We start from the raw sequence: 15,624 nt of genomic DNA on the forward strand, positions 1-15,624 counted from the left end.
ATACTACCCTCTTGCTCTAAGGAAAAATATTTTCTTTTAACCTCTTATAGCTACCCAGGTTCTGGTGTTTTTGCTTTAACCTTTATGAGGCTCTTCCAGCCCTTTTTTGTGCCACCCATCCAGTCCCATGCACTTCAGACCTTCTGCTGGGTTTGCACTAGCTCACATTTGCTCAGGATGGAATCCATTTGTTACCTGCTAACTCAAATCTCCCCAAATGATCTAATGCTCCAGGTTTGTTTTTTTTTTTCATTTCATTGCACTGAAAATGCCTACTTTGAAGCAAAATGTTTTAACAATGAAAAGGTGGAGGGGCTACTGTAATAAAAACATTAAAACTCCTTTCTTGTCATCACATAAGCAAGCTAACCAGCAGCCAGTTACCACAAAATATTACCATCAAGACATAAAACCTATGGACAACAAGAGCATAAGAAGAGACTCTGCTTTGTTCCAGGACATTCCTGGGTCTTTTTCCTGTGAGCCCCACAACCCTAGCTTCTGACATGGACACCAAGTCTTGTCTTCATGTTGCTCAGCTACACAGTCACAAGTCCCTAAAAGCTGAGACTTTCTAAAGTTAATTTCAATTTCTTAAAAGTTTAAAATAAATTTTTAAGAGCTCTTCCTATAACCTAAGTATTTCTTCATAAGTCTTGAATCAGTTACACATTTAAATAGTTATGAAAGAAATGGCTACAGCTTGCCATTTAAGGCCAGGACTATCTCCCAAAGCAAATTCTAGCACTAGTTCCAAATTCAGAAATAAACTAAACGGTTGGTCGCCTTCTGCTTTTACTTGCCTTCTTGAATGCACTTTTAAGTGCTTCAGAAAACATGTTCAAAAATTCTAATTTTTAAAATGACAATATAATATGGTGACTAAGTGCATTGCAAACAGCCTTTGTTTTAACAAAGGATTCACAAAACGAATTTAATACTCAGGTGTCTTTTAAAAGAGACATTATAAAAAGATCAATTTATAATCACTAGACTCCATGAGACTTTTTCTGAAAACATTATTCATTATTTTAAAGGACAAGGATATCACAAATTAAGGACAATAGTTCAAATATACTTACTAACATTTAGTCAGTATATCATAGTATCATATCTAATTCTCTCCCTCCTCATACCCTCTAACTTTACTGACCTGGAAAATTCTCCTTTGCTGGAATTGCCTGATATTACATTATCCTCAATGGTAAAAAAATGAAAGCATTTCCCCTAAAGTCAGGAACAAGACAAGGGTGCCTGCTTTCACCACTACTATTCAACATAGTTTTGGAAGTTTTGGCCACAGCAATCAGAGCAGAAAAATAAAAGGAATCCAGATTGGAAAAGAAGAAATAAAACTCTCACAGTTTGCAGATGACATGATCCTCTACATAGAAAACCCTAAAGACTCCACCAGAAAATTACTAGAGCTAATCAATGAATATAGTAAAGTGGCAGGATATAAAAGCAACACACAGAAATCCCTTGCATTCCTATACACTAATAATGAGAAAATAGAAAGAGAAATTAAGGAAACAATTCCATTCACCATTGCAATGAAAAGAATAAAATACTTAGGAATATATCTACCTAAAGAAACAAAAGACCTATATATAGAAAACTATAAAACATTGGTGAAAGAAATCAAAGAGGACACTAATAGATGGAGAAATATATCGTGTTCATGGATCGGAAGAATCAATATAGGGAAAATGAGTATACTACCCAAAGCAATCTATAGATTCAATGCAATCCCTATCAAGCTACCAACGGTATTCTTCACAGAGCTAGAACAAATAATTTCACAATTGGTATGGAAATACAAAAAAAACCTCGAATAGCCAAAGCAATCTTGAGAAAGAAGCATGGAACTGGAGGAATCAACCTGGCTGACTTCAGGCTCTACTACAAAGCCACAGTCATCAAGACAGTATGGTACTGGCACAAAGACAGAAATACAGATCAATGGAACAAAATATAAAGCTCAGAGATAAATCCACGCACCTATGGGCACCTTATCTTTGACAAAGGAGACAAGAATATACAATGGATTAAAGACAATCTCTTTAACAAGTGGTGCTGGGAAAACTGGTCAACCACTTGTAAAAGAATGAAACTAGAACATTTTCTAACACCATACACAAAAATAAACTCAAAATGGATAAAAGATCTAAACGTAAGATCAGAAATTGTAAAACTCCTAGAGGAGAACATAGGCAAAACACTCTCCAACATAAATCACAGCAGGATCCTCTATGACCCACCTCCCAGAATATTGGAAATAAAAGCAAAAATAAATGGGACCTAATTAAAATTAAAAGCTTCTGCACAACAAAGGAAACTACAAGCAAGGTGAAAAGACAGCCTTCAGAATGGGAGAAAATAATAGCAAATGAAGCAACTGACAAGAATTAATCTCAAAAATATACAAGCAACTCCTGCAGCTCAATTCCAGAAAAATAAACAACCCAATCAAAAAATGGGCCAACAAACTAAACAGACATTTCTCCAAAGAAGACATACAGATGGCTAACAAACACATGAAAAGATGCTCAACATCACTCATTATCAGAGAAATGCAAATCAAAACCACAATGAGGTACCATTTCACACCAGTCAGAATGGCTGCGATCCAAAAGTCTACAAGCAATAAATGCTGGAGAAGGTATGGAGAAAAGGGAACCCTCTTACACTGTTGGTGGGAATGCAAACTAGTACAGCCACTATGGAGAACAGTGTGGAGATTCCTTAAAAAACTGGAAATAGAACTGCCATTCGACCCAGCAATCCCACTGCTGGGCATACACACTGAGGAAACCACAACTGAAAGAGACACGTGTACCCCAATGTTCATCACAGCACTGTTCATAATAGCCAGGACATGGAAGCAACCTAGATGCCCACCAGCAGATGAATGGATAAGAAAGCTGAGGTACATATACACAATGGAGTATTACTCAGCTATTAAAAAGAATACATTTGAATCAATTCTAATGAGGTGGATGAAACTGGAGCCTATTATACAGAATGAAGTAAGCCACAAAGAAAAACACCAATACAGTATACTAATGCAAATACACGGAATTTAGAAAGATCGTAATGATAACCCTGTATGCGAGACAGCAAAAGAGACAGTCTTTTGGACTCTGTGGGAGAGGGCAAGGGTGGGATGATTTGGGAGAATGGCATTGAAACATGTATAATATCATATGTGAAACTAATCGCCAGTCCAGGTTCGATGCATAATACAGGATGCTCGGGGCTGGTGTACTGGGATGACCCAGAGGGATGGTATGGGGAGGGAGGTGAGAGGGGGTTCAGGATGGGGAACACGTGTACACCTGTGGCGTACATGTTGATGTATGGCAAAACCAATACAATATTGTAAAGTAATTAGCCTCCAATTAAATAAATTTTTAAAATAAATAAAATGAAGATCAAAGTTTCCATAAGAGCAATAATTTGCTCTGCATTGTTAAGGCTGGTATAGATGGCAGGTGAGAAAAATGCAAATGAGAAAGTTTAAACTGCATAAGCCCTTTGGAGTACTTTCATTACATTCTTTCATAAGCACTGTCACACTTCACCACCTACTCTTTGGAAGAGAGAAAGATTTTCTTTAAGAAGAGAATTTAACTTAGATTTGTGAAATCAGAACTCAAGAGTTCTTGACACTAAGGCTCAGACTGCATTAAATGACTCTGCTGTGGTCTGCAAAGAAATTATCTATGCAACTTGAGACTGAGTGAGCTAGAAAGGAATTAAGAGAAGAAAACACAAATTATCCTTATTTAACTTTTCTCTAGCATATTCAAATAATAGCTATTTAGAGTAAAATATTTTTTAACAAGCATCTTTGTGTAATAGAGTCACCATGCATAGTATTTCAGTCCAGAGTCTGTCCAAGGAGACACATCTGCAGAAACCGGCCATTTGGAAGACAAAGACAGTTACACTGAAAATAAAAGTGGAGAGTTGTTTTAAAAATAAGGAATATGACTGTGTGGTTTGCTAGATCATATATGATAAAACAATGATATTATTGTGTGATACCATAGAATAGAATTTTGTTTAGCTCTAGCCAGTTTTCAGTTAAGTAGCTAGCTAGTTAGGGACAGAATCTTTGGAGTATTGGATCAATATAATTACAAAATTAGACCCCAGGAAAATATAAAAATATTAAAATCTTGACCATGATTGACAGAAGACTCCTTTAAAGGAATATAAAAATGTGTGCTGCAGTCCTAAGTCTAAATGTATTGTTACAAAGGCGATGGGGAAAGAACCAGACACTTATCAATAAACAACTGACATTTCCTACCCAAAGCCCATGTATGTGCACGAACCTAAGAGTAAAAGGTGAAATGAAAACATGAGAAACATCGGTATTTAAGTTATTATCACTAGAATTAAGAAACAGAGAAGAGGCCTGTTAGCAACAAACAAGCAAAGCCCAGAGAGGTACAACTACAATGAAATAAAGTGGCTCTAAATGTGTACTTTTTCCCCCCTTGCCTATGTAGTCCTTGGCTGAGCCAGAACTTTCCTCGGGCTTTCAATGAGCGAGTACATTATTTCCAATAGTTGAATTTCATCAGCCAGACCCCAAATATCCAATCCGGAAGCCCTCCACTGAAGCTATCCAGGGTAGTAACTGGTCACTCAAATATGGCATCTCAAGAGAGTAACTGGGTTGTGTGAGCACATTCCTTGGTCTGACCCCAGGTCTTAGGGCCACGGGCTGGGTGTACCCACCATGGACAATCTCCAGCACTTGGTAGAGACCTCTAATGAACCATAGCAGTGAGGCGTGAAGTCAGTCATCTGTACAAGTCTTTTCAGCGACAGGAATATTCTAATATATGCTCTTCATCCCGACCCCTTTCTACCTCTAACCAGCTGTTTGCCTCATGAATGCAGGTTTAAAGAAAAGAACAAGACAGGCATTGTGAGGATGAAGGAAGATGATACGTGTTAAGGGTTTAGCACAGGGCTTGGACTGAGAAATATGAGTTCCACGAGTCTCAGCTACCATTACTGCGTACACCAAAATAGAACTGGTGGCGAGATGGAGTGAGACGCTAGGCCCCCTCATCTTTTGGTTCTCCCAGACTAGTGTGTTTCAAATCGTGAGTGGCATTTACGGTTACAGAATCAATGTAATGGACTGTGAACAGCATTTCCTAGAGAGTGAAAAAAACTACAACAAATTTAAAATGTGGGACTTCCCTGGCTGTCCAATGGTTAAGACTTCGCCTTCAAATGCAGGGGTATGGGTCTGATCCCTGGTCAGGGAGCTGGGATCCCACATGCCTCATGGCTAAAGGACCAAAACATAGAACAGAAGCAGTATTATAACAAAGTCAATAAAGATTTAAAAAACTTAAAAACAAAATGCTACGGAGCATCAAATGAGAAAGGATGCATATTGTTCAGCATATTTTTGTTTCAGCTGTGTGTGTGTGTAAGAGAGACAGAGACACAGACACAGAAGGCAAGCAGGTAGGTATTCAAGGAGACGTGTATTACGTCACAATGTAAAGGGACGTTTCTAACAGTGGCCTAGAGTGCATGCACGTGTGCATGCTCAGCTGCGTCTGATTCTTTGCGATCTCAGGGCTGTAGCCCATCAGGCTCCTCTGTCCATGGGATTCTCCAGGCAAGAATACTGGAGTGGATTGCCATTTCCTTCTCCAAGGGATCTTCTCAACCCAGGGATCAAACCTGCATGTCCTGTGTTGGCAGGTGGATTCTTTACGGATGAGCCATCTGAGTAAGTTGACTATCTGAAACTGCTTGGCTGCACTTAAAACTACAGTGGAATTTCAGTATTCTGATCACAACAGTGAGGAAGATTTAGGCTGGCACCTCCCGACACCTCTACCGGATGTCTACAAACACCTTTAATTCATCTGGTCCAAAGTAAAACCCATTATTCTTTTCCTTCTCTGCTCATCTTCATGCTTCTCACTTCAGAAATGAAGTCAACATGAACCCAGTTCCTGTCAGAACCCATAACTCTCTTGACAACTTTCTCCCCTCCCCATTATCATCAACAATGAACCAGCCAGTCCTGTACATCCTACTTTTGAAGAGCTTTGCTAGTCTCTCTCTCCCTATTACCAACCATTCCCACCCTCTCTCAGCCACCAACATCTTCTGCTTAGTGCTGTATGCAAAACCATTCTAGTTGGTCTTCCTACCTCCAATCTTCACCAAGTCCCATTCATTCTCCACTTGTGAAGTAGATATGACACTCTGTTAATGTCACTCAGGGCTGAAAACCCTTTCATGGCCTTCCAGTGTTTTCAGGAGAAAAAGCTGAACTCCGGATAATGATTCACAAAGTCCTGCACTGATCAGCTGCCTCTCCTTGCTCCAAGCCCATGGCCACTCTCAACTCTAGCAGTGCCCCCTGCTCCTCAGATCTTCTAAATATGCTCTTCTTTGCCTAGAGCTCTTGGATTCTGTTCCTTTTAAAATTCTAACTTAGATCACTTCATCAATTAGTCTTTCATCTCCCACACCCTGTCCAAATCGGAGCTGAGGACCCTGCTGTGTGAACTAACTGCATCATCCATTACCCCCAATATACTACTTTTTTCATTTTACTGAAACAGCTGCAGTATCCTTTGCTAAATTCCTGAGGGCTGGGATGAGTCATTTACACCATCATAAAGCACAATACCGGACTCAATACTTGTTTGTGGTCCTTACTCTCTCTGCTCCAATGCACCTGACATGTTCAGCTGACATCAGAGACCTGTCACCTCCTTCCGCACCTTTCGGTGGCCTACACTAGACATCTCTTGGGATTGCCTCTTACAGCCCTTGGCCTCACCTGACTCACACTACAACTGTGGCGTGTAGTGCCATGAAGGACAAAAGGTCTGTCTCTCTCGCTTTCTGCCTTTCAGAGACAGCAGCCTGTTGGGCCGCAGGAGGCTGCTCTGTATTTGTACAAGTACAAACTGAAAGTGCAGAGGTGTTAACACCCAATGAGACAACCATCGGCCAGGGGACAGGCCTCAATCCCTCAGGTGGCCAACTCTGAGACACGCACCAGAAGGGCGCTCAGAAGGACTGACCTCCAGTCCTAAAAGTGGTAGCTCACACAGTAACAGGGCCTTCTAGCCTTTCCCTCCTTCCCTAGTTCACTCTCTCTAGTCCTCTACTCCCGTTCTCTAAGACAATTTCTCAAATGAATCATCTGAGGGCAAACCCATGTGTCAGATCTGCTTGTGGAAAGAAATCAGACTAAGACAGTCTCTCTCTATAGCATTGGAAGCGCTCCGATTTTTATTCCTGTTTTCTTATTTTGCTAGGAGGTAGGTAACTTTATTCTTTCCCTATGTGTCAAAACTGTCTTCCCCATTTTCAGCAAATTTTATTTTATTATTGGTGAACACTCCACAGAAGCATGAACAAGTCAATTCTGCTCTAAATGAGGTCTATTTCAAATGAATGGCAGCTAGGAAAATACATTTCTTACAAGAACAGGAATTCTACCCCAGTTTCCATGTTTACATTAAAAACATTTTGCCAGCATCACATGAAAGAACGTTCATAAAATAAACAGACCTCCTCATACCTTCATGTTACAGCTTGCTTATTTTTCTGCAGAGAGAATGTATATTAAACATCCACAAAACAGAATCTAAACAGTTTAAAAGTACCTTGCAGGCAAATGCAGCGACTCCTTCTCACACTGAAGTTGGGTATGAGTGATTTCAGAAATTCAGGCTGCCACACTTGCCATTTGCGTCAGTTTCTCCAATAGCCAAGAGGCACTGGATTGAATATCACATGATACAGGCTCCACAATACAGAGTATTTACCGATAATTCACAAGGCAGGGAGATGTTCAGTCAACTGCAAATGATTTTAGGGCTGATGACATTCTGGGATATCATTGTTTGCCCTTTCTTTACTTATTTAACCTTTAAGCATTCCATTAACTGTCAGAGATTACTAAATTTACTGGCTAAGCAAAGTTTTTAAATTCTCTCCTTTCATTGCTGCTTTCCAACATCAAACAAAGTTTAAAAATTTGTTTTTAAATTTGTTTACAACCAGAATGTATGGAGATTGAGAATGCTTAAAGCATTTCAATGATTTGGGGTAGTAAAAAGTTTTCACTTTTATTACAATAAAATATCTTTGTAGTTACATGTCTTCTCCAAATTTTCTAAAGTACCTAGATGAGAGTATTAAAAGAACTCTATTATCACCAATGACAATAAACTTATTTTTATATAAAAGCACCTGATATCAACGTCTTCCAACTCTGATATGTGTGTATACTCTCCATGTATAACATATCTAATGCCTAGAATTAAGATGCCACAAAGCTCCCTAACAGCTAGAAACAAGCCTCCTTGACACTCCTCGGCTTTGTCAGCTATTAGAGGGCACAGACTGAATCCCATTTCCTCTGTTAAGATCCACATTTTTACACATTTTAATGTTTCTGAAACCCAAATGCATCTTATAATTCATGGAGTCACAGTCTAATTGGCAACATTGTTTCTCAGTGGTATCTAAAATAAAGGACTAAAACTTGACAATGTCTCATACTCAACAGAATATCACAGTTCATTCAGCATTTGAACAGCAGATATGGGCTTTATTTTTATTCTTTAACTGACATTTTGGACAATCCCTTCATGATACAAAAAATGTCAGTCTTCACTCAAACAATAAACAAAATAGCATAGCAAGGTGTCACACATTTTTTTTTTTTTTTTGGGCATTATGATTTTTATTTTTTCTTTTTGTTTTTCCGTACGTCACACATTAGAACCAGGCCTCACTAGCATTTACAGACATATTCTGAAGTATCATGATATTTTTAAGCCTTTTAGAATTATACTGAAATAATTTTTGTTATAGAATTATATATTGAAAACTGGGTGACTGTCAAAAGGATTATTTAAAAAATTATTTCTATTACATAAGCAAAAAGAAAGAAATCAGAGAAATACTTCCTTAATAGCTAAATGGAAATCTTCAGTCTGCTTTTCAAACCTTTTCAGACGTATTTCAGTTTCCCTCTGGCCAAGGCTCTAACAATTATCAGTCACTGACTTAGTGCTCACACATACATGCCTTATTGAGTAAAGACTGGCTGGTAAAAATTTGTAAAACAGTATTTAAAAAATTTCTCTGTAAAACTGGCTTTTAAAAAACATTCTTAAAAATGAGAACAGTAATTTACAACTGTTGAATTTTACCTTAATGAGTCTTAGCTTCACATTTTAATAGAAAATGCAAATATTAAAACACTATAATACTTTACTCTTATGCATAAATATTGTAGGAAAGACTTGTTTTGCTCCTTAGTGTCCTCATTAAAAGATCATGCAAAAAAATAAATAAATAAATAAAAGATCATGCAAACTAGGGAAATGTAGCTTCTAATTTTTAAATCAGCAGTCATGTTAGTGCTATACTACATTTGAATAAAGAAGGCATATCTTTGAAAAGGAGTTAAGTGGGAAAATACACTAATAATAAAGTGATATCTTTAAGTGGAAAGGAATAAACTGAAAAAAATTAAGAGACCGTAACTTTCTACATTTTCCATATCAAAACACATTCCGCAGATTCACCAAATATAAGAGCCAAATTTCCAAACATATTTTCTTGGTTTGATGCCTGATCTCTTTATGGGGCTTCCCTGGTGGCTAAGACAATAAAGAATCTTCTGGCAATACAGGAGACCCGGGTTTGATCCCCAGGTCGGGAAGAACCCCTGGGGAAGGGAATGGCTACCTATTCCAGTATACTTGCCTAGAGAATTCCATGGACAGAGAAGCCTGACAGGCTACAGTCCACGGGGTCACAAAGAATCGGACACAACTGAGTGACTAACACATGGCTGCTTACATGGTTCTTTATGACATATAGTAAGCCACAATAAATTCTATCTTCAGCTGGCTATATCTAACAGCACCGTCTTTACTGGCAACAAAGAATTTATGCTTATTAAGTACCCAACAGGGATTTCCCTTGTGGCTTAGCTGGTAAAGAATCCGCCTGCAATGCAGGAGACCTGGGTTTGATCCCTGGGCTGGGAAGATCCTCTGGAGAAGGGAAAGGCTACTCACTCCAGTATTCTGGCCTGGAGAATTCCATGGACTGTATAGTCCATACGGGGTCACAAAGAGTCAAATATGACTGAGCGACTTTCACTTTCACTTTTTCAAGTATCCAACAATCAACATTATTCATGTTGCAACTTCAAATGGGTAGGTCAACATCAAATCAGGACTTGAAAAAATTTTTACCCAGAGGAGAATTAAAAGAGTAACAACTTAATCCCAAATCTAAAATGGTTTAGAAAGCCACTGTCTCCTTAACTATAAGTTATCACTGAGGCACATTTTTAGGGACCCCAGGAAGTTTCAGTACATTTGCTTTCTCACAGGCACTGTTTCTCAGTGATTAGGATGACATTATGGCTGAGGTATATCCTCTTTTGAGGGACCATAAGCACAACATTCAGGCTGTGATATCAGGCTTGGAGGAACCAAGCAAGCTGGTATGAGCCAGAGCTCTTTCTGAACCTGGCTACTTCACACACACAGACAGTCAGAGTGGGACTTGCTTTTTCCTATGGGCATCCATGACAGAAACTGCAGAGGTATAGAAAAAGTGCCAGGGAAAAGGGGGGATGGAGTAAAGACAGAAAAGAGACAAATGAAACAACATAAAATAAAATCTGGAGGCTCAGAGTTTCAGGGGATGGGGATCAAATTAGGAAAAAGCTTCCTGTACTAGTTTAGATTTCTGGCAGCTGCTGGGAAGACTTTAGGTGTCCTAGAAATAACCTGGGTAAATGCATAAAAGCACTAAGTCAGAATTAGGGGCTATTATTTTTTATGGTAAATTTAAATTCGATATCCTAATAATTTACTAGTTACCTTATAGAAAAATTAAGAAATTTCTTGCAAATATTTCAAAACGTGTACAGAAAAAGAGAGTGAAAGCTAATCTGTGATAAAATATATGCTTCTGTAACTATAAGTGGAAACAGAAATAAAGCTGATTCTAATCAGCACCTCTGAAATACAGAAAGTACTTATATAAATATTACACTGTAACATTTGAATTCAAATTATATTTCTGATTAAAAGACATCATTTTTGTAATAAATAATATCCGAGGGGTCAGTGGTGAAGCATTCAATTATGTTCTGAGCATAAAATAAGGTAACAGGGAAACACAGAGTAGAACACTGCTTGGGAAAAAGCATATGCTCAATAAAGTTTTAATTTTTTTAATAAATCTGGAACCAAAAGGATTTTACTACCAACAAAAATAGTACTGTCAACTGAGAGAAAAAAAAAGCACAACATCAGAGCTGTGAGTTAAGTTTTATTTGGGGCAAAACAAGGAATACAGCCCAAGACAGTATTTCAAAGAGGTTGGGGGGCGGTCAGTAGTAGGTGTGAGTCTAGTGAAGGGGTATGTACACTCAAGCACACATCTTGTAAAGGTTTGCTGCTAGTCGCAGCGAGAAGATGTCTCTGTTACTGATTTTAGTGCTTTTCTAGATATGAGGAGATGCAAAAATTGGGCTCCACTGGGATCATAAAAATATTCTCCTAAAAATATCTAACTATCTGAAGGCCTGTTCTACTCATTTTTCACAGAGCACAGAGTGCCTCATTCCTGATCCTGAACTCCTTTCAGGAGTGTTGAAAGTCAGTGGCTACAGAATTTTGTAACTTAATCCTTGTAGAGGCAGTTGGCAAATGCCAATTTTCAGTTGGCAGTACAATACTCTGCAACATTAAGAATCAAATCAAATTACAGCTTATCATGGTTCTCAAACAGACTCCAAACCACCTGGTTTACCCTTTCAGTGATGCTTGTGAAGTATCTGTATTAGATACTGTCTATCACGAAAGCAGTGGCATCTGTTTGGTGAATCATCAACCATATTAGTGGTCAAGCAGTTTTTACTAAAAGTAAGAAGCAACACAAAGTATTACGAATAACTACAAAATGAAGCATGATTTTTTTAAAAAATACAAATAGCTAAGTACACACACACAAAAAGATCAGAAGATCATTAAAAAATTAACAATGGATCATTTTATTTTCCTTCTTAGTAGTGGTTTTATACTAGTGTTTCCAATAAACATTTTTAAAAGTAAGTTAATCCAAAAAAGTAACAGGTAATTGTGATGCAAAAATTTTCAGGTCTATACATATCCAACTATTAATTTAAAAAACAATTTACCACGTTTACTTAAAAATCATTTGAGGAACTTTGGAAATCCCTTGTTTAGAGGAGACAGAGATCTATTTATGAACAAAAGAACCTCTTTAAAATTTTCCAAGTTACTTTACTTTGCCAGCCCCTCCCCCCATGGTACTGTAAAGCAGTGAATACAATAGGTTTTTATCAATGTGCAGGCTTCTTAGCTGAGCAAATAACCATAGAACCCAAATCCCCAAAATGTGCGGGGTTGGAGGAGGGTGGGTTGAAGGCAGGGAAGAACAGAATTTCCAGACATTCTCAGCAATTCAGAGTTGGGGAAATGCAATTTTTCTTGCAAGTAGCCACTGATGCACTTGTAGCCAAAGACTGTCTCACAAACACCCATGGTGATCAGCTGTGCCTTTTGCAGAGAACTTTACTGAAACAGCTCAAAGGAGGAACAAGATCTTAGTGAAAAAAGCACCATGCCGACTAACAATATTGCCCATGTTAAGCTCTGTATTTTCTAAGTCAAGGTTTGGGTCATGTAAAAGTAAAGCTGGCCCCAGAGAAGAGAGCAGTTTTTCACAGACTGCCATTTAAATCTCAAATGACCATGTTTCACAGCATGCTCAATACATTCCAGCATGTAACTGCATTTTAATTTCCTAAAACCACAGGTTATAAGTCTGATTTCAAATAGTGTCTGGACTGTGATCTTCAATACTGATAAAATTATACGGTGTTCTTCAGAAAGTCCCAAAGATTCGGCATATGGAAAAGGATCTTCATTTTCTTTGAAGTACAATTATCAAAGAAAATTAACTCTTCAAACTTTTGTGAATGAATCCTAAAGAGTGAATATTAAGAGCTGAAGTTACTACCATAGAAATGTAGCTTAGATTACAGGAAAGGAACATGCTGTATATTCCTCACTCACCAGGTATAGTACACATCACGTGACAAACCCGCATACATGAGACTTTAAATTTTCTTTGCCATGAAATGCTCATCAGTGCTTACTTTGGAAAACGAATTCGAAATATATTGACATGAATGAATCATTATATTTGATTGTCCATTCGGTACACAGAAATCATTCAGTCACCTTTTCAATTTTATAAAACAGGGAGAGGCTGTTGACTACTTTAACCTCCCAAGTATATGTAAGAAGAGAAACAGTCTTTAGAATAGATCAAGAGAGAAAAAGGGAAGGTGAAGTTGTGTCATGAGTTTGGGAGTCACAAGCAATTTAAGATGGTATTATTATTCAGTTGGAAGGAATTTATAAAGACAAATTTTTGCATGTGAACATGAAACAATGCACTACGATGGTCAGCAATTTTCACTACAGGGACTGGCTCTGACCTGCCCTTGAGAAAAGATAAAGGGAAAAATTTTTTATAAGGGGATAGAGTGGTTAAGCACAGTTGACTTTGAACAACATGGGTTTGAACTTCTTGAGTCCACGTATACTCAGAATTTTTTCAATACTGAAGTACGACACAATTCAAGGTTGGTTAAATCCAAGAATGCAGATAGAATGGACCAAGTCTAAGTTATATGTGGATTTTCAACTGGGTGGAGGGCTGGTGCCTGCCCCTGGGTTGTTCAAGGGTCAACTGTATATGCTTTCCTCTAAAATACTACTGGCTTTTATTTTGAGCCTGATTCCAAAACTAATAGACAAATTCAATACATTTGTTTTTAAGCAACAAATCTATTTCATCAATGAGGTAGAACTTAGAATGAAATTCTGATCAGTAATTTAAGCTGAAGGAACTACAAAGCATTGGTTGCTTCATGAAACTAAACATCTAGAAAACCTGGTGCCTAGCAAATGGGTCCCTCTAGCTGTTCTTCATTGGATTCTAAGGTATCATCATGTGTAAGAAGTGCCCACTCTTAAATTCATAACAGCTTTTTCCAGGAGTTAACAAAATATATGGGCACATAAATCAATTTTTTAAATGAAATTTTTTTAATGAAACCTAACATGTGAATAAAAAAAAAGACTGCATTTTTCTCCTTGTCCTCTGTCTTCATATTTAATTCTTCCAATTACTTTCTTCTTTTCCCCTGACCTCTCCATTTCTCTTTCCTTCTTTTTCCCTAAACTTAGACTAGACTACAGGTGGCTAGTTGGAACATGTTTGTATTTTTAAGAAGTAAGCATAGGGCATCTCCTCTGGTGGGCTATGTTGAGAGAAAGGTCAACGAAGCGCACACTGAAATATCTGGGAACTTCAGTCTGGGGGAAGACACAGACAGCAACTGAATGGATCCACCACAGAGCAAGAGAGCATCAGGACCACAGGGAATACACAGCGAGGGTGGGGAGGGCTGTGGGGAGGGAACTGCTGTAAAGGGGAGGTGGTACTCAGATGATGGGGAAGTGAACAGACCTCCATGTCTTTTCTGAGAGAGGCTTCAGGGCAAAAAAAGGCAAACGCAGGAGAAGCTGGTGGCTTACACAGGATGAGGCATGTTAATTGGCCTAACAATCACCAACACAACAAGAGGGGGTCTTTGTTCTCAATGTGATTGTTTTAATCCTTATTACAGTCCAATATGAAAGATCTTATTATCATCTTGATTGTGAAGGCCAAGAATCTGGGGCCAGAGAGATGATGAAATTGCTGAAGAATATCCAGTTTACCAGCTGATGATGAAGTTAGGTGAGAAAGCAGGAAGTCTGGCTCCCGGGCTGTACTCTCAGTGACTTTACCTGCTACCAGTGTGCAGTATCCAAAGGAGAATATTAAGGGAGAAAATATGGCTGGGGTTATTCTGGGCAGGAGAAGACGCACCAGAGATGACAAGAAGTCAAGAAAGTGTCATCACAAAACCCATCGGAGCCACCTGGGCCCCTGTGAAACCATTCCACAACTATATTCAGTCCAACTGGTCAATACTTCTATCTTCTTGACACTGGCTAAATAATAGTGAACAATTCATACACACTGTGATAGCGGTCAAAGTAATGGATAATGGTGTCAGCCCTCAAAGCATGTGAAAACCAACCAAAATGGAAGAAGCTGGGTCAGTAAGTAGCACAAGCACAGGAGGCTTCTGCATTTCTTTGCAAAACCATGATTTCACAGCGTTTGACTGCTTTGTGTACATGTAGCGTCTCTTATTTTAGAAACACACACGTCTGTGCACAGGCACTCACACACACTCTGTAATGTTTATATCAAAAGTTATTGGACCCCGTCAAGGGCCACAGTCACACATGAGGACCCTGAAACAGATCCAACGATTTCTGGCTGAGCTCCATTTCAAACATACCTGCTTCCGGGTCCTGATTGAAACGGCAGTACTTGGATTTCTCAAGTGAAGGCAGGCATTGCTCAATGGGAACCCAAACATATGTCTCAGGACACAGCAAATCTGATGGTCTGTACTGACCCTAA

The 15,624-nt window shown here is 38.6% G+C and overlaps 1 protein-coding gene across 10 annotated transcripts in view; it reads right to left on the minus strand.

Annotated features, from left to right (window-relative positions):
* Positions 1 to 15,624, minus strand: part of ATE1 (arginyltransferase 1) — a 161,047-nt gene that overhangs the window by 25,915 nt on the left and 119,508 nt on the right. For 8 of the 10 annotated variants that reach the window (XM_061403687.1, XM_061403686.1, XM_061403693.1 and 5 more), the window contains one exon: positions 15,500 to 15,620. The exons of 1 other annotated variant lie outside the window; for it this stretch is intronic. In XM_061403687.1, the coding sequence (XP_061259671.1) occupies positions 15,500 to 15,620 (121 nt within the window). Of the gene's footprint in view, positions 1 to 1,841; positions 13,059 to 15,499; positions 15,621 to 15,624 lie in introns of those variants that run through there. One more of the 10 variants, XM_061403694.1, reaches the window with a different exon arrangement.

Source organism: Bos javanicus, chromosome 26 (assembly GCF_032452875.1).
Source record: "Bos javanicus breed banteng chromosome 26, ARS-OSU_banteng_1.0, whole genome shotgun sequence".
Taxonomy (NCBI): Eukaryota; Metazoa; Chordata; class Mammalia; order Artiodactyla; family Bovidae; genus Bos; species Bos javanicus.